Consider the following 21,461-nt stretch of genomic DNA (forward strand, 5'->3'; position numbering starts at 1 on the left):
GAGAGTTTCATGCCGAATGTAGTATAGTAAACTATAAAAGTATTGGCAACTGCTAGCATGAGCTAACGCACGTAGTCCAAGTATGTAGTACAAACTCGGGCAACTCGCAGCAAAGGTGGTAAAGTTCTGATCGCTATTCTTGGTATTTTCCATAATGTCACTACCCAGGCCGGTTTCAGCCTTTATTGAGGCTTCATCAGTGAGTAGCTAGACCAAATTAATACCAAAGGGTATAGCGAAAAGAACTTATATACTCTGCTATACGAGTTGTCAAAAAGGTGCACCCATTAAGTTACTTAAATATAAAGAGCCGATAGGCTTCATTTCGGCAATACGTACTTGGACTACGTGTATTAGTTCATGCTAGTAGTCACCGATACTTTTATAGTTTTGTACTACATTCAGCATGAAACTCTCTGATTCCAATCTTTGAGTTCCTTATTCGGTTTTAAAACAAAGTGGGATTTAATATCCTCTTAATTTAAATAAAGTTAAAATGCTAAAGTCTAATTTGCATTTATCCTTTACACAAAGCAGATTATAAATTACTTCTTTTTTTATAACTATAAAAAAAACATAATTTATAATCTGCTTTGTGTAAAAGATAAATGCAAATTAAACTTCAGCATTTTATCTCTCTTGTTTACCCCTACCCTTTCCTTCACTCTAATTCATGATGTAGTAGTTGAATTAGTCTGTGCTGACACTACTACTTTTACAAGAAGCACATAAATATATATATATCACTGGTGTATATGCATAGAGAGGTCTGAGTATAACAGAATGATTTATCATTTTGTTTACTTATTTTGCCGAATTTCATCAGGCAGTTTGAATTTTTTTTAAAGTTAATTAGCATATTAGGAATTAAAAGAAAAATTATTTAATTTGATGTATAGGAATGTAAGACATAAATAAATAACATAAAACAGATTTAACTTAAATATGTATTTTTATTGGTATCAAATTTTTTGCCCTAGTATCAAGAACATTTTCAGTATGACTTTCAAATTAAATAACAAGAACAGAAACTGGTATATTCAACAATGATATGCACATACATGATGCGGACTATATAGAGACAATATGTTTTAGAATATATTAAAAAAACGATGAAAGGGATTACTATACAGGTATCCCTTGATATATGTGGTTAATTAATCCTTGATGGACACCGCATATATCAAAACTGCATTATTCAACATTAAGAATTAATGGGAATAATTATAATGAATCCTGCAAAATATAAAAATTTAAACATCATTTATTTTTTAAGGTGACATATATTTATATATTTTATCTATACATATTTGTTACATAAAAACTTATCTAAATATTTATTTTTTATAAAAAAACTTATCTAACGTAAATTGAACAGTGGTAGCTTTTTTTTTTTTTCTCCTCCATGATTTTACTCTGCATACTCAAAGATTCAGATGCCACTTTGCCTTGTTCACGGTACTTAGTCGCTTTATTTAAAATGGCTTATATAGTTGATTCACCAAAGCCTAGAGCTTTTCCGATGTTTGCTTTGCTTTCTCCGTTATCAAACCTTTTAATGTCAATTTTAGTATCCAAAGTAATAAGTTTTCATTTATTACTCTTTTTCGAGGCAATGGTTACGAAGAGTAATGCTTTACATAATTTGAAAATTACGTAATATGCGGATAGGCCGTAAGCGTACACTACGTGCCACTCTCTGCTGATAAATTGAAGCACTGAGGCTGAGAGTGCATTACTAACACTGGAGCATGACTCAACCACGTGATCTGATCGGTTTCATTGACCAAGTCTAACGCTTTGCTTATTTTCAAACTTTTTGGGCCACACTAATCAAATTTGATACTGCATATATCAAGTTTATGGTCACAATAATTTTTTGTGCACTAATCAAAGTTGCATATATTAAGGGATACCTGTACTTGGTTGATATATTTGAATTACTCAAAGGTGTAAATATGTGAATTATCATTAATAAGTCATGTGAGAATGGGAAATGTAAAAGAAAGAACAAGTCTCAAGCTCCTGATAGAAAAAAGAAGAGAATTCAATTTAGAGACCCATATATTATTCATTAATTATGAATAATATATGGTATATTATTATATACCATATAATCAGTCGTAGTAAGCAGAAAATTTTAAGAGATGACAACATTACTAACCAGTTAATTAAAGCATTAAAGCAATTTTCAATAATATATATATATAACAACCAAATTACAATAAAGATAGCCACACAAAAATCTGAATTGCAGAACATAAATGCAGGTGTCCGACAAGGATATAGTCTGTCACCACTCCTCTTTAATATCTATATTAACAATATTATAAGAGAGTACAGGAAAACAACCAGTTTTTTCCATTCACATAAATGATTACACCAACATCGATACAAAATTTTATTCACTGATGATCAGGTTCTAATTGAAGATAATGATTGAAGCTCGCTATAATGAATCTTCATTATAGCGAGCAGCCTTTTCATTAAATGAAATAGCAAAAACATACAATATTGAAATCTCCACTTCCAAAGCCAAAGTCATGGCATTTAATATTGTGACTGAGACCCAATTAGAAGCAAAATTTTATATTATACAACAGGTTAATGCATTCAAATATCTGGGTTACCACTTCTCTTATGAAAACGAGAAAGATGTGCAACATACTATCAGTCAGATAGTCAGTCCAAATTTAATAAGCAAGAAAACAAGAATAAGAATCCATAACTCAATAGCAAGCCCTATCCTAACATGTCGTTCAGAAGCCTGGACCATAACTCAAGCAGATAGAAAAAGACTGATAAACTCTGAAATGAGATTCATGTGTAAAACAGCTGGATATAATAGACCACAAAAGAAATAGTGATATCTTAAAGGAACTTGAGGTTATCTGTTTTAGATTACATCAATCTTTATAGAGTGAGATGGAAACATACAGAAAGAAAGGAAGACTGCCCAGAGACATACAGAGATATCAACCTCAAGGGAGAAGGATTAGAGGACAGCCTTTGAAAAGATGGGAAAAGATCATAACAGGCCACCAGGTCTATTACTGGAAAGGAAGAAAAAGAATATTTTGTCATGTGAAGTAGCCAGAACAAAAGACAGTGAAATAGACTAATAATGTCTACCAGAAAATCTTGCTCTAGAAAAGTGTTCTAAAGGAACATTTGTTAATAAGGACACGATATCTAGGCTGAAAAGATTACTTGGATAAAGACTTGAAAGTTTGATCCTCATTCTCTCCAATTAGAACAGAGAACCTACAACACCATTGATGTATGTAGTAGAAGGTTTTGCTGTAATAAATTTTCTTCAGAATGTCTTTGGTCAGGACCTGTTTGTAGCACTGAGCAAGTTCCTATAATAGTATTTACTGACATGAAAGTTCTCTGTTTCTGTGATGCGTGCACCCACACACAGTCTTGCTATAAATATTGTTATAACTTCTGCACACTCCTGCACTGCCCACAGAATTGTGAGAGCCCGGTTCTGTTAGTGGTGCTGTGCAGCCAACATTCCTGTGTTTATTAGTAGAGAGAGTGAGAAAGAGAGAGATTGTTTAGTTGTACTGGTTAACATGCAGTGGGGAGATTGAGAGTCTTGTAGCTGTAATAGCTCTTCACAAGATTGGAGTGCAGCCACCTGGTATTTTCAACACACTAAAAACATTCAGGCTCATTACAGTGCTTGTGTATTGGACTATTAGCCATTATAACATTGTATTCTTAAACTACACAGTGTACAGTTTTATTTTTAAATGAAGACAAAACTAACAGGAAGCAGTAAATTTTTTGTTTTCATCATTTTATTATGTATAAATTTTATACTCTTTCATTTTTTACATTTTGTAAAAAATGAAAAAAAATGAAAGCTTTTCTTACATCCTATCCTAATTTACGCTCACGCATAGACCTACACTTCTTACTGTGTAGGCATTCGGAACTGAAATTCTATGGAATTGGTTGGTTACTCCTTATTCCTGGAGGTATCCTATGACTGTAACCTGTGTTCACGGGGCCAGTTTGCCTGCTCTCGAGGTGAAAACCCCCAGATAAACTGGGAGGGGGGGAGACCTGCTGCCCATGCCAAAGACCGGCTAACTTCTTGGCTATGGCTGAGGAAGATCCTTGAGCTCCTCACATTGTCAATGGGAATCGAACCTAGCAAACTCCTTCCTCAGGCATATGGTTGCGAAGCGCATAGCCATTAGGCACTGCGCAGACATTTAATACATACAGTCCTATATATATATATATATATATATATATATATATAAAAATAAAAAATTAGTTTGAATGACTATATACCGAGATTAAAAAACAACAAGGTTTAATATTAAGATACAACTAGTTTCGTTGAATGATTCAACTTCTTCAGGTATCACAGGCAAAGAATTATACAAAAAATGACAGATATGATAAAATTGCATTAACAGATCTAGTATAAAAGACAATGGTACATTTTAAAAACAGGAATTCGAGCTTGAGTTCTAAATTAAAGTTGACTACGTGCGTGAGCTGCCACAAGTGTGCCAATATTGAACATAGGCAATGTGTGCATCAGAGATTGAAGCTAAGGCTGCTGTTAATATGGGATGAATCTAGTGAAATTTCTCTAGATTCGATGATCTTTCTTTCGAGTTCATCATAACACACATGGATATTAAAAGTTTTTGGCCAGTCTACGAGGTGTTGGCAGCCTTCATCTGAGTTAATAGAGAAGAGAATGTGGCTAGAGAGAGTGCTGGCTCTGGTCCTATTGTAGGAGATGTCTCTCTGGTATTCTTCCATATGCAAAAGGATGGATTTAGCTGATTTGGTGCACTCGTGGCAGCTCAAGCACGTAGTCAACTTTAATTTAGAACTCAAGCTTTCATTCCTGTTTTTAAAATGTACTATTGTCTTTTATACTAGATCTGTTGATGTAATTTTATCATGTCTCTGTCATTTTTTGTACATGCAAATATGTTTCAGGAACAGCTGGAGGTCATGATTACTAGGAAATTCTATTCAAGAAGGCTTTTTTTTTTTTTTTTTGAAGAACATTGGTATATGAAATGGAAGAGGATACAGATTTTGTTTAGTTCTTTCAGAGCTCACCATTGTATAGATGTTGATCAGCTGCTGCAGCTCATATCTCCATACACTTAAAAAGGAAGTGGAGCTATGAAATGATATAAAGCCAGGTTTTATATAACTGGTTCTGTGTATGGACAAGTGTTAAGAAAGAAGAAACCTGTTGATGTAACTGTTATTTTTTGTACTTGGCTAGATTACTCAGGTTCATGGTACTTGATATAAGATATATGTTCTTCTTGACAGACAGCAGCACATCTACCAGATTGATCAAAATAAGACAAGTCACATGAGCAAGGAATCTAATAGACACCCGGAAAGTTAAGTGGAGGAGGCTTGTCCTTAGGTAGATAGAAATTCATCCTAATAGGATGAAAGGCCACAGTGTTACATTGCGATATTCTTTAACATAGGAAAGAGGAATAAGAAAGATTTCTTGAGACAAGGAGACAGAAATCTATCATTCCTTGAATTGAGAGGAAGGAGTGGAGTGAGTCTGAGCAATGTGGCCAAATAGCGAACACATCATCCACGTAACGAAGCCAAATAGTGGGTTTTTGTGGGGCGGAGTTTAAGGCTTTCTCTTCAAAGGTCTCCATAAAGAAATTGGCCAAGGGTGGGGAAAGTGATGAACCCATGGCTGTCCCCTCTATCTGTTTGTAGAACTAACAGACTAAAACCTTATAACTCTAGATACCCCCCCGATTATATGGACTCCCAAAAATACATAAACAAAATGTGCCATTACGTCCCATAGTGGATGGCATTGATTCCCCCACATATAAATTAGCCAAACATTTAGCCAGAACGCTCACACACTATACACTGGCAACACACCATCACACAAAAAAACTCAGCCCACTTTAAAGCCAGTGTAGAAAACCTCTCACTCCAATAAACTGACATAATGGTCAGTTTTGACATCTCCTCCCTATTCACTAATGTCCACTCAAAGAAACCCTAGAGCTCATCCAAGCCAAGTTTCCTCCCGATATCTCAGCCCTATTTCAGTTCACAATGAACTCAGGCTATTTCGTTTGGCAAGGAAAGTTCTACAAACAGATAGAGGGGACAGCCATGGGTTCACCACTTTCCCCACCCTTGGCCAATTTCTTTATGGATATTATGATCAGCTTCAGTATATTCTCTCTTTTTTCACCAACTTTTCTTTAACTGATACTATTGATATGCTTCAACAAGATTTTCCCTTCTGACATCATTAAGTTTTATGATTTTTCAGCAGGAGATCTTAATCCTAGAGTTGGAGAAATTTTCATGAATAATAATGGTCAAGATCTATTAGACTTCCCTACTTTCATTAATTTTAAAATAACCAATACATTTTTCAAAAAAAAATTTATTTAACTGTACTTAGAATGGCAGGGGAACAAGATCTATGATTGATTATATCATTGCTAAGCAGAAACTTGCTCCACGTGTGACAGAGAGATGTATACAGAGGAAGCAAAATTTTTTCAGATCATTATTTAGTAGTCTTATCTCATCTCATCTTCCTTTTACCTTGCGGTGTCGAGGATTAATTAATCATCGGACCTCAAACCGTTCACAGGATAAGGTGGTCATCCCTACGCCCCGGTGTATCCTATGTCCATAATGTTGAGTTCTCAAGGCCAGTTTGCCTGCTTTGCAGAATGAAAAACCCCAGGATAAACTTGGGAAAAAACCCTACTGTCCACACCCAAGACCAGCTAACTTGGCTATGGCTGAGGAAGATCCTTCAGCTCCTCGTGTCACCAGCAGGAATCGAACCTAGGACACTTATTCTCCAGGCATATGGTTGCGAAGCGCACAACCACTAGGCTAACTGCGTGGATTATTTAGTAGTCTTTAAAATAAAAATACTAGCCAAGTGGAGAAAGGAAGTAAATAGAAAAAAAAAAAGAAATATAATAAGTATACAAAATATCTGTTACAAAAATAAAGTAATTAGAATGCTATATCAATGAAGATTAACAAATTACCTGAAAGAACCCCAAATCAGTAAAGATACAGAAGAAGAATGGGAAAACTTGAAAAAAGATAATCCGTAGTACTCGGGAAGAAAAATAAAATATTAAAAAGAAAAACACTAAAAATCTGGAACACAGAAAATGCAATAAAAGAAAAACAAATGGTATACAAATAACTTCTTTAAAAACATACAAAGGAATTAGAAGAAATATAGCTAAAACCATAGTACAGAAAGCTCATGAAGATTCTTGGGATAGATTTATTAATAAAATAGAAAAAGACATAGCCTACAAAATATTAAGGAAATTAAACAACGAAGAAAGAGATACAGCACAAAGCAACATAATACAATGGAAACAATGGATAGGACATTATAAGAATTTATGGTATGACCCAAATTTAACAACAGAAAATGAAAATGAAGAAATCAACACTAATATAGAACTCATAAAATTGGAAGAACAAAAATAATAGAAAATCAGTTGGATTAGATGACATAAATACAGAACATAACTTTGGAAATATGGTGAAGAATATTTACATCCCATATTCTTTAAATTAATAACTATTGGAGGAAATGTGAGGTTCCATCTTCAAGTGTCATCCCCTAGAAGGTAACTATGTCATAGAACTTTTTTCTTTCTTTTGCTGCTCTGGAACATTTATGGTTATTCAAGCCAGTCCAATCCTTAATGTCTTCAAACCACATTCTCCTGGGTCTACCTCTCCCTCCATCCAGTTTCCTTTCTAATGTTAATTTCTGAATGCCTTCTTGTCTAGTTAATGTCCAAAATGATTCATAATATTTTATGAATAATTAAACATAAAATATTTTTAATTATTTTCATTAATGTTCTTTTCAGTTTTGCTTTCTTTAAAACTTTTTCATTTTCTCTATCCATGATATTTCTAGCATTCTTCTGATAGTCCACATTTCGAAAGTTCTAATTTTTTTCTCTGCTTCTTTATTTAGAGTCCATGTTTCACTGTTGTAGAGAGGACTTGACCAGATATAGCGTTTTATTAATATTTTTCTTGTGTCTATGTTAATGTCTCTGGATGTTAGAACAGTTTTCATATCAATAAAGGCTTTTCTTGCTATCTCTATTCTTCTTTTTTTATTTCTTTAAGGGAATTTCCTCCATCCGTAAACATTTGTCCCAAATATATAAAAGACTGAACCTGTTAAATTTTCTTTTTGTTAACAGTTATGTTTAATTTTTTATTTATTGGTTCTTTTGAGGTTCTATCAGATTGGTTATTTCTATATTTAAGAAAGGAGGCAGAGTTGATTGGGGAAATTATTGTGTGCTCACAGATGCAAGACCCTTCGATGCTTCTGAACATATCAGAAGAAAGAGAATCCATTCCAATAATAGGGTAATTTGTGCGTCTTGTGGGATGAGTTGTTTATTATTACACATCGAAAATTAACTTTTCTTTTATGAATATTGTAGTTTTTAAAGTGGTAACTATTTTGCTTGTATAACAGTTGCAAAATTTTACATATAAAGCATGTGATTTCGTGTGTTGGTGACTAATTTGTACATCCTTTATTTCTTTCTCCCCTTCAGCATGAATTGACTATTCTTGGCAATCTGCCAACCCTAGTTCTATGAACTGTGGGCATACAAAGTTTCCGACATGGAAGATAAGGTATAGACAATATTTATGTGCTAAAACAAATTGAAAAAGATGAGAATTTAATTTAGAGACTCGTATGGCCTTTATAGATTACGAGATGGATAAAATATACAAAGAGAAAAACCATGGAATATAATGAAAAAAAAAAAAAACCAGGATATCCATTACATTTGGTACAAGCTATACAAAGTTTATATAAAGATACAAAAATACAGTTAGGTAATAAATTAAAACAGAAGAGATTGAAATAAATCGAGGTGTCAGGCAGAGATATAGCTTATCTCCAACTCTATTCAATATATATATATATATATATTGATAAGATTATTAAAATATGGAAAACAATAAAACAAGGTATCCAGTTAATGAGACCTGTTATCAATACAATGTTGTATGCAGATGATCAGATTATGTTACAAGACAAAGAAGATGGCTTTCAAAAATCAGTTTACGAATTAAACAGCACAATTTAAAAATTTCACAGAAGAAAATAAGTCCTGGCATTTAAAGGTCAGGGTTGTATTAGATAAAAAATAGTTATATAAAATAAAATAATAGAACAGATGACACAGTTTAATTATTTAGGTTGCATAATAACATATCTTAAAGATATAGATGAAAAAATAATGAAATTTCAGAAAATCTGTGGAACAATAAAAAGAATACTGAATAAAAAAAACAAGACAAACTCAGCTAAAATTTTATACAGTAATGGCAACTCCCACTCTGTTATATGGTTCTGAAACATGGAATGGCTAAAAAGAAAGATGAAAATATAATACAAGCTGCAGAGATGGGATTTTTAAGAATTAAAGAGTGCACAAAATTGGACCATATGAGATATGAAGATATCAGAAAAGAACTAGATATTTACAACATAAATGAAACGATCAAGGAATATAGAGAGAAATGGAAAGAGATTGGCTACCAAAAGGAGAGAGAGAGAGAGAGAGAACAGGCAAATGCCTAATCCTTGAAGAGAAGATTTTGTTATTCATACTGGCTATTTTACTATTCAAGATATATCAACAGATTGAAAGATACAGCTATTTATTCGTATGGAGTTTCCTCCCTTTTTCTCCCTCTATTGGGGCTAGTTGAGCCCCCTCATTGGGGGTTAAGTATTTAAGGCTGTAGATCCGTGTGAGTTCATGGGGCCAGTTTGCCTGCTTGCAAGATGAAAAATGCCAGATAAACTGGCAGAAAAAACCCTACTGCCCGTGCCCAAGACCAGCTAACTTGGCTATGGCTGAGGAAAATCCTCAAATTCCTCCTGTCTTCGACGGGAATCGAACCTGGGACACTCCTTCCCCAGTCATATGGTTGCGAAGCACACAGCCACTAGGCTAACCTTTCGGACAATACAGCAGTAGTAATTCCTTTTTAACCTACATTTGCTAACTACTTTATGGAGCATTTTGTTGTTCCTTTCAATCTGTTGATATAATAATATCTTAAATAGTAAAATTGAAGATAATCTCCTTAATGGCATTTACTTAAACCTGCACTTTGATACAAATATATGGATGACATATTTGCTATGTGGAATGGTTTCCCCATCTGATTTAGAACTTTTTCTCTGAAATAGATGCAGTTCATCCTAGGATTAATCAGTTCACTTTATGGGAGAGGGAGGACACAGCCTTTCCAGATTTATTGATTTTTCTCCAACTGGATGGTCATTTTACAATTTTGTGTTTTGGAAGAAAAATTATACAGACTTATATCCATGCACTGTCACATCATCCTAATCAGAAAACCAAGACTAAAGACCTCATTACATCATGTTTGGATTACTACAGGCTATTTATTACTTCAAGAGTTTGAATTAAATTAGCATTTAAAAAAAAAAAAAAAAAAAAAAAAAAAATTGAGTCCAAAAAGGCTTACACAGAGATTCGAATACATTTTGGAAAATTATGGAGACAACTACCATGTCTGATATAAACCAAAATCCACATTTGACGTTTCGACCTTTATATCAAGTTCATCTTTTGGAGCATACATATATATATACTATATACAGAGAAACAAGCTGCACTACAATCTACATGGTTTGTTAAAGTTACTGACGAACCATTACAACAATTATTGGCCTGACCTCTGGTGGGGGGGAAAAAACCCTTACTACATCAACGCTAGAGTCCTATTATTAATATTATCTATTGGTTGTAAAAATTACATTGGGAGCTACAACAAGTCTATATATATAGTTTGTATGTGTGTGTGTGTATATATATATATATATATATAGTTTGTATATTATCATATATATTAACACCGTGATTATACATATAAATTCCAACCAGTTGGTATGGAATGGTTTCCAATACTAGCTGAAGGTTGCATATCCTGAAATATGTTGGATACTAACTATTAGGTAGGCTGAATGTGTGCCATACAGATTCTTGGAATTTTCATGCCACCATTGTTGATATTTGGGTGGTTTATCAGAATTTTGCAGGCTTCCTTAAATTTTCTTTCATACCAGGTTTTTGTATGGTGTAAAGAGCAGGTTCTTTTCCAGTCGATTTGGTGAAAGGTGTTGAGAGCGTGATCTGAAAGGCCTGCTTCACCAAAATGGTTATATTTAATGTGTCTTATGTGTTCTTTCTTACGTGTAGGGATTGTACGTCCTGTTTCACCAATGTAAGGTAAGTTACAGGTGCAGTGGATGCAATAAACTCCAGGATGTGCCAATGGGAGGAGAGGATCCTTAGAGGAGTTGAATTTGTTTTTAAGTTTTATAGGTGGTTTAAAGGTGGCATTGAGATTATAATGGCGTACGCTTCTGTTGATTTTGTATTAAACTAAAGTTTTACTCAAACATAGCAGTTGTCTCCATAATTTTCCAAAATTTATTTTGAGTCCTTTATTATCAAAGCTTTCAACAGTTTAGCCTTCTTTTCTCAAAAATGAACCTCATGTTCCTTTTCCCTATGGTAAAGAATATAGGAATGTATTGCAAAAGTCCTGAAGCCTTTTAGCATCATTGACCATTGTCTTGTCAGAAAAATAGGAAAATTTCCACCTTCCTTTCTTTATCCAACGATGATCTTCCTCCCTTAGCTTTCTAGGTGACTACCAGATTCTTTGTTGTACTAAGCACAGTTTTGTGGAAGACAAAACTTCTACACAAGAGCAGATTCATATGGAATGTCTTTATAACCAAAGCTGCAAAACCTTATTACTAATTCTAACTTTTAACACTTCTGATGGTTTTCAGCTATCTGCCCTAAAGGAGATATTGTTTCATTCTCTTCTTAAAAGTTATGACTTCTGTCTTTTATTTCATTAATTTATTTATTTTTAGTAATTAAGAATTTTATTGAACATTGTATTTTTTTAATTTTTTTCCCTGCTTTAACGTTCTTTACATTTAAGAAATGGATAACTGACCTAATTTCCAATGTGGCGGGTGATTCAATTTTCTTAGACATTATAAACGCACACCAAGAAGCTTACGCACTGTGAGAACGTCTGAAAATGGCACCAATGCCTTACTAAGGAATCAACAAACTCAGCACTCATGCGCACCATTGCGATCACAGTGCTGCAGTGAAAATATTTGAAAACGGAACTTACTTTCTGGATATCCCTCGTATTATAATAAATTACAAATATGTAATTTATTATATTATATATATCAGGCATGGCCAACTTCATAAATAATATCTTAAATAATTTAGAACTTAAATAAACTCTGCAAATTTTCAAGGCAATAGTTATATGTATTGAATTACTATATTTGTTAAATCATTTTACTACTGGGAGAACAATATAAAATACTTGATTTAAATATAAGTTGTTAAATTAAATTTAATTACATATTTCTGGTAACTTTTATCTTTCCCAAATGCACGTGCCATTTTCACAGAACAGTGTTTTACAAATTCACCATCAGATAATGATTTTTTTGCTTTTGCTATCTCTGCACTTACAACAAACGATGCCAAGAGCGAGCTTTTTTGTATTGATGTTGGTTTAGTAAAAATAGATTTCTGAGCACTAACCTTTCTCTTTAAATTATGTACAATTTTAGTACGTACTTTTCCAATATATTCTTGGTATTTAGCAGCGTGGTGCTGTATGTAGTGGCGTTTGAGGTTATATTCCTTGTGCACAGACAATACTGCAAACACACAAGGCACTGGTTTGTTGTCATTATTGTTTTTATATGAATTTATAAACAGAAATTCATTTTCCCATTTCTCCTGAAACGACCTGTTTTCTTCACAGATCTTATGTTTCTTACTCATAGTACATAAAGGCTGAAGTAACTGACCAGGGGACACAAACTGCAACAATAACACTGTCAACTGTGAAACTGATCACTGTAACCAGAGCAGAGCAAGTGACTTTCAATGATGCATTACTCTGGAGTGCATAGAAATCTACCACAACTCGCACAGAGAAGCAGTAGATTTTATAAATTGAGTAAGCTTTTTAAAGCAATTTTGATTCCGTGTTGAGAATATAAATTGTTTCCATCATCGGAAATAATGAATATAACTAGTATATCAATCAGAAAATCTGCTGTCAAAACTAATAGCTAAATTGATAATATGTATAATTTAATATAGTTTTTATCCTGCCACGGGCCGCACAAAATCACGTTACGGACTACATGCGGCATGTAGTTTGAATTATTAAATGCATTATTTATATGAATCCAATAAGCATGCAGTAAAAACAAAAAAATATGAAATTTAAATTTTCAGTTATAAAAATGTAATTTCAATAACAAAGGTTGAATAAGATAGATGAAATTGTTTCTTAAAATTATTTTTTAAAAAAATAATAATTAGCAGGGAGTTCTGATTGTTTGAACCATACATTTGAAACATGATAATGCTGTCAGACATGGTCCTTACATAGAGGTAGCCAATACATGCTAAGAGATGCATTTTTATTAAAAAATTCCTAAGTGTTCATATTCCCTAAAGACCTTTTGTATACTCCTTGGGATATGTATGTATACCACACTTTGGGAAACACTACTCTCCAGGATACTTGTAATTTATATAAATTTGACTACAAAAAAAGTTATGATTTTGAAGATTCATTCTCTGCCAAAAACAACAACCAATTTGACTGCATCAAGATATAGTAAGAGTAAGTGCAGTGATCACATTTTGAATATTCTAACTATGGTGATGAAGTATGTTTCTTTTTACCTGTTTTGTAATGAGCTGTTAAACCTCACTAAGCACATAGATCTAATATGCATTCAGATTGAATATTTTAAAGACAATGCAAAGTGGGGAAACTGTATAAGCACATCACAAAAAAAAAAGCATCCTTATAATCATAATTTAGGTTAAACATTTTTGAGTGATATAATATCAAAATGAGAGAAAAACATCATAAGCATTGCTTAACTGTTTTGAAAATTATACTTAAAATCATTGATCTCGTCATCTTCTTTTTTCCATCTTTTACCTTGTAGTGTTGAGAGTTAGTTAACTATCGGACCTCAAACTTCACAGGATACGGTGGTCAGCCTTACACCCTGGTGTATCCTATGTCCGTATTGTTGAGTTCTCAAGGCCAGTTTGCCTGCTTTGTGGGATGAAAAACCCCAGAATAAACTGGGGATAAAAAAACCTACTGTCCACGCCCAAGACTGGCTAACTTGGTTATGGAAGATCCTTCAGCTCCTCACGTCACTGAGGGGAATCGAACCTAGGACACTCCTTTCCCAGGCATATGATTGCAAAGTGCACAGCCACTAGGCTAACTGCATGGATTCTCAATCATCTAAAATCATTGATCTCACTATTAATATGCATTTTTATTTAGCACTTCAAAGATTGAACTTGTTCATATATTCTTTTAAGATGGTATGTTGAAATTGCTTTCATCCTTCTTTCTCTTTCCTAGTCGAAACATTTGATACCATGTAGAGGCGATTATAGCGTGTATAGCACCTTTCAGAGTCATGAACCGGAATTTGATTATTTAAAGAGCTTAGAAATTGAAGAAAAAATAAACAAGATTAGATGGTTAAAAAGAAGAAATGCAGCTCATTTTTTATTGTCCACAAATGGTAAGAAAATAGTATATTACTTTATTAAATTTTTTGCAGATTAAAAATGTAGTTTCCCCTGCTTTTTTCATTTAAGTAATACAGTGTACTCATGCAAACAGGAACATTTGGTGGAGTACTTAATTGAAAATCTGTTTAATCCAAAATCATGTTTTCTACTTGGAAAATTTATATTCTGGGAATTTGTGGCCGCTTTTGATCCCATTTGAGTCAGAAAAATCTTCCTTTTTCCCTCTTTTTATCTTGTGGTGTCTAGGGTTTTCTATTCATTTACCCGCAACCGTACACAAGGATAAGGTGGTTAGCCCTATGCCTCCCGGTGTATCCCATGTCTGTAGAAGTGTTCAGCTCTCAATGCTGGTTTGCCTGCTTGTGGAATGAAAAACCCCAGATAAACTGGGGAGAAATACCCTGCAGTCCACTCCCAAGACCATCTAGCTTGGTTATGTCTGAGAAAGATCGTAAGCCCTTCACATCAGCAACGGAAATAGAACCGAGCGCATAGCCACTCGGTTAACAGCGCAGCCCTCAGTCAGAAAAATCTTTTGTTTTTTGTAATTTTTCCCTTCCAGCCTAAATCACAATCTATTTCTCATTAATACACATACCAGAACTTTTATGCAAATGTATGTAAACATCATGCAACATATATGCAAAATACTTGGGTAATGTGCTACCATGTGTTCTAGGCACCTATTGAAAAATGCTGCTGGTCAGTAATCGTCAATAGTAAATTACAGTGAGGCAAAAAGAAAGATATTTTGGATTTCAGTAAAAGGCTTATCGCAGTGCCTGTCTGACTGGACTGACGATTTTGAAAACAGCAGAGCTGACTGGTTTTTCAAATGGTGAGATATCTTGGGTGTTTTAATCATTGGGAAAATAATCCATATTTCTTGTCTAAGAGGCGTAACTGTGGGCCTAAGACATTCTGTCAGGAACAAGATCGCCATTATCTAAGAAGGCTTGTATGGACAAACAATCTGCTGTGTGCAGCAAATGGCCAAAGCATTTAATGAAGGTTGTTTCCAACCCATATGTTACCAAGCTATGTGCAGGCAATTTTAAAGAATCAGTATTGGCATTTGCATGCCTATACAGAAACCACTGATTTCTGTGACGTTTGTAATTCAGTGTATGTGTAGAAGCATTATTTGTGACATAATGCTTAGTAAAACAGAAACATGTACTAATATTAGTATTAAATTTTTTATTTTTTTATTTTACATTCTTGTTTTATGCCCAAGTATAATCATGGAGTGACTTGTCTACTTGTATATAGACTATCGACCTCACATTATTTTCTTAGTATATTTCATAGTGCATTGCCATATGGGAGTACAAATGGATATTTTTTTTCTCATTTATTTATTCTAGTCACACTAATTCTCAGTTTTGCTGTTAATGCCATTGTGCATTTGCAAACTTTTCCACAATTCTCGGACCTCAAACCATTCACAGGATAAGGTGGTCAGCCCTACACTTTAGCCAAGCTGATTTTATTGAAATTCAATGTTTTGAATCCTTACAAAAATTTGTTGAGATTTTCTCAATTTGCTTCAGTTAGACCTTTTACAGGAAAGTGGGCAAATGGGTAAAATATGTCAAAATTATATTTGCAATAACTCTGCTCATCCTGGATGGAATTTAATAACATTTGTGATTTAGGATTATGCAAGATACCTTGTAGTTCTTTTTTGGTGTCCATTGGATCATTTTCATTGACAAAATACTAAATGATATTGGTAAATCCCATAAAAATCGTTTTGTTTTCAATCATTGCAGGAAGAACAAGGTAGAACAGAACTATGTACTAGAGCACATAAGACAAAAATGGTCTTATGTGCGAGATTTCTACTAATAAATAAAATATTATTTATTAGTAGAAATCTCGCCTGAGTATTACAGGCATCTTCAGTACAAGATAACTAAATGACCTTTTTTTTTTTTAGTTATCTTACATTAGCTACTTAAGTGACACCTTTTGGAATTGTCAGTTATTGTTTAATTAGCTTTTTACATGTACTGAAGATGCCTATGAAACTCAGGTGAAAATTCTACTAATAAAAAATATTTTACGTGAATTAATTCTGTTATTATAATTTTAATTAATGTCTATCACAGTATTTCTTTACTGAAACAGGCACTATTTTCATTGTTAAAAACCTGCAACTGATTTAACAATGAAACTACTGCCTGTTAAGTCAGTATTTTCGTTGATACATCAAACCATTTCTGACTCTAGTGCATAGTTCTGTTCCACCTTGTTCTTTCTGCTATGATTGAAAAGAAAACTGAAAAAGTTTTGATTTTAATGACAGATTCCTATCTGGCTCAATGGATTTAATTCTGTATTCATGGGATCACAGAATTTGTCATTTCATTTTAAAAGTAGCAAAATTTGGCAAAACAACTTGAAGATCAACTGTCGTGATAACGTATGGGTTCATCGTATAAAAATGCATGGTGAAATGCTTTTAATGATTGTCTGAAATCATTTCCATCATCAAATTTCTAATACCGTATTTACCCAAATATAACTAGCCCTTGCATATATCTTGCACCCCTGATTTTACTTTACGGAAAAAGAAATTAAAAAGTTTTGCATATACCTTGTGCACAAAAAAAGTTTAAGTATTTAAGAAGTAGATAGTGGATGTTGTTGTGGCAGTTTCAGATATTTTGGAATTCGATTGAAGAGAATCAAGATTTCAGCTCAACAATCGTCAGCTTGCCTTTGTTTTTGAGTCATGTGATCTTTTGTTAATACTGCACCAATCATATGCATGTTTTCATAGCTGCACTATCTCTACTGGCATACCATTATTGTCTGTTTTGCACTCCGCTTTCACTTCTCATTAGTCATCCGCTAATTTTCGCTAAAGATTCAAATATATCGCATTGTGAAGTGAATGGCCGGTCAAGTAAATAACGTTGATAATTAACATTTAAATGCATTCATTTTATAAATAATGTAAAAAATTATAAACTTATCTATCAGAACTTTAGTATTGTCAGATCTTAAATGTTAATTTTCTTAGGGTATTTATGTATTGATCTTCCTCTTGGTCTCCTTCCTGCCATCTTGCCATTATACAACTGTTTTGCTAATTCTGTTTAGCCGCATAGACCTCAATATGGATGAAATATATCGCTCCACATGCACTTCATATCCATCATATATTTCAATATAATATGGTATTATAATTTTAATATGCACTTTGCATCTCTGTCAACTTTGACATGTATACACATCAAGGCTGGTTGGGTAGTTAAGTGACTGTATCACCTGGGATTACTACTGCAAACACATTTCTAAATGGCCACAGTATCAAGTGTTCCTAATCTCATTTTTAATACGATTCTACAATTGATGCCATCTGTTTACTCCCATAATTTTTCTCAGAACTCTCAGATATGTGGTCTGCAGTCTTTGATTAACTGTTTGGATTATTTTGATCAGGACTTGTCAAGACTCAAACATTATCAGATCTTATATTTCTATCACCTAAGGCACTTTGTACCGTATCAATCCACATATATCTTGGTTTTCCTCTGGGTCTTTTTCCTGCCAACCTGGCAGAGAACACTTGTTTTGCTAATCTTTCCTCGCCCATTCTGTTTAAGTGATCATAACATCTGTAATTAGCTCTGCTAATGCATTCCTGGATGCTGACATTGTTAAGTTCTTTCCTAATATCCTAGTTTTTAATATGATATTGCCATTGATGCCATCTGTTCATGCCCCTAATCTTTCTTAGGATTCTCATATCTGCGGTCTCTAGTCTTTGGTCAAGTGTTTTACTTCTGACCCAACTCTCAGATCCACAAGTTAAAATTGGTTTGAACACTGTCTTGTATACAGCTAATTTAGTGTTTTGACTAATTTCTCTCTTATTCCATATAAATTTATTCAGTTGACCTCCTACCATGCCAGCTTTGTTGATTCTGTTGTCTATTTCATATTTAATTTACCATCTTCACTAAAAATTGTACCTAAGTAGCTGAAATGTTTTACTTGTTCTATAAGATCTCCATTTTCAGTGCTTCTGCCTATTTTCACTGTCTTTGTCTTGTTATTGCTGACCTTCATACCATATCTATTACAACAGTTATTCACTTTAGTGAGGGAATCTTGCATACTTGTACCAGATTTATTTAGAAGTGTAACATTATCTGCATAGAGTTAAAAGCTGAGATTAACATCTCCAATTTTGATATCAGGTTAAATACTGTTAAACTTGTGTTCCAGTTTTATTTTAATATTTGTATTCATATATATATCCTTATATTTATCTTCTGTTCTGATTTACCCCCCTTAACTAATTTCTTAATCTAACATCAGTGAGTCATGTCTTAACTATCAATCTAGGCCGATGAGCAAATTTACATGGTGTAATGTAAATTTGCTCATCGGCTATGCAAATATGCACATGGGCTATGGAGACAAAGGAAATGTCGTTATTTGGCGCCAATTCCTTTGTTTCAATTCTGGTACTGGTTCCTTCTTTTATTTTAGGGAAAATTTATATTTATACTGCGCCACCCAAAAATGTATTTGATGAATATTTATTCATGCAACCAAAGTCTAGATCAGCACACTGTCTCGTAATTCTTAAACACTTAGCAGAGTATTCTCAATTAATCTCACTGTTAGGATTTATCTCGCAGTCGTAGCCCCCTATTTTATGTTTGTTATTCTTATCTCCTGCCTTGGTTCGAACTTTTATGAACGGTTCAATAAAATGAAAATCAGGCAAGTCTTCATATTCATTTCAAAAGAATTTAATTCATTGAATAGACATAATACAAGTTATAAGAAATTTTTACTGACATAATGTTAATCTTGATAATATTGGGAAGTGAGTAGTTTCACTTATGATTGCTAAATCTCCTTTAACATGTTAGATCATAATTTCATACCATTAATTCTAACAAGGATCTAACTCATCTATATATGACATCATTAAAGGCTATTCTTTCTATACTTCAGATACATTAACAAATATCTTCCCACTATTATTCCAATTAAAGTATAGAGTTCCTAAGTTTCATCAGCTTAATTCCTAAAGTTCTTTCAATGAGGGCTCAGTCCTGAGTTGAGGATTTTACCTATATCTAATTATTGTCCCCTACACAATTGTTCATAACAAGAGTCTACATTACCAGTAGTTGGGGATGCACTAGGCCTTCATGTGTATCCCTGCAGCACCTTCAATTTCCAGATTACTTTCCAGATTTACCTCAGCTTTTCTACACATCAGTTGAATTCGGACTTGGCACATCGCTGACGGGGGAAGCAATTCTGGCTCCCTGCTCGCTCATCAATCGGCTGGGCATGGGTCTTCGATCTCCGGTGTGATCTGGAACTTTACCGTGTTAGGTCATTCCGTAGCCTAGGACTGCCCATGGACACTGCCGCCTGCTGCGATAACCACACTCCAGTACAGGGAACGAGAAAAAAGCCACGAGTTGGCGCCGCACCTCCTTTTAAAAACGCATGCCCTATGTTTCTTGCCGACGTCATCCTGATTTCTCCCTTTCCTCACGGCGTGTCACTCCTTTCAGCACCTAGCTCCAATCTCTCCCATAATGTGCACATTCTATTAGGTGCACATGTATGACTTCAGGCCATTGCTGTATAATCGGATTGTCCTTTGCCTTCAACATTGTAGCAGCACTTACATAGATTACACATAGTTTAAACTTCACAAAACACTTAATTAATTTCAACATAATGCATTAGGTAAAACTTTCTTAAATATTAACGTAATTGATAAATTACAATTGGTTATTTCTCTCTTGATATATTAATACTGGCTCCGGAATTGATAAACCATGTTAAATCTGAATGAAGGTAAAGGTTTTGACTTTTCCTTTCATTCAGAGTATAACAATACCACTTTCCTTCATAATGTGATCCATATAGAAATTAATAACAGAAGGGATAATGTACATCCTTGTCTGGTACCAGATTTAACATAAAACCATCTTCCTGTACTTCCTTCAATTCTAATTGCTGACTTAAACTCAAATAAAGACTAAGTATTGCTTGATATAATGCTCCATTGACACCATACAACTGTAGCACTTTGAACAGCTTCTCTCTTGGTACCCTGTCATATGCCTTTTCCAGATATACAGATCTTTATTATATTCCCATGATTTCTCACCTATTTGTCATAAAGTGAAAATCTGATTCTGACAGCCTCTATTTGTCCTGAATCCAGCTTGTTCTTCACCAAGCTTCCTTTTTTACAATCCTTCTGAACCGTTTCTCAAGTATACTTCAGAAACGGTTGAGAAACAAAGCAGGTCTCCATAATTCATTTGGTGTTGAGGATGGCCTTTGGTTGAAAAGACCTGGTTTCAATCTTGTGTAGGATGCAAAGAAACTTAGCTGTAGGCATTTTACTGTCTCATACACAGTTGATAGTTTTTTTGCTCTTGGAAACTTTGGTTTTTCATCCCACATAACAGGCAGACCAGCCAGAAAAATATACTCAATTAATAGACAGCAATACACTGGTCTCGTAGTGTTAGTTGGTTTGGATGTAATTATGAATAACCATGTTTTAAATCTAAATCTTACCTTAATAAGAGGTATGCCTCTTTAGTGAATTTATCATATTGAATTTTTGTTGATAATGAACTTCTTTATGTATATTCCACTTGCAAAAGGTTGTCATTCTATAATACATTAGTATTAATGTATTAT

The 21,461-nt window shown here is 33.8% G+C and overlaps 1 protein-coding gene across 2 annotated transcripts in view; it reads left to right on the forward strand.

Moving 5' to 3' along the window:
- Positions 1-21,461, forward strand: part of LOC150092360 (protein phosphatase PP2A 55 kDa regulatory subunit-like) — a 164,303-nt gene that overhangs the window by 53,614 nt on the left and 89,228 nt on the right. For both annotated transcript variants that reach the window (XM_090415159.1, XM_090415158.1), the window contains exon 4: positions 14,578-14,743. In XM_090415159.1, coding sequence (XP_090271285.1) covers positions 14,578-14,743 — 166 coding nt within the window. The remainder of the gene's footprint in view (positions 1-14,577; positions 14,744-21,461) is intronic.

This window comes from Typopeltis vanoorti, chromosome 26 (genome assembly GCF_054136105.1).
Source record: "Typopeltis vanoorti isolate ZY-2024b chromosome 26, IOZ_Tvanoo_1.0, whole genome shotgun sequence".
NCBI classification, from domain to species: Eukaryota; Metazoa; Arthropoda; class Arachnida; order Uropygi; family Thelyphonidae; genus Typopeltis; species Typopeltis vanoorti.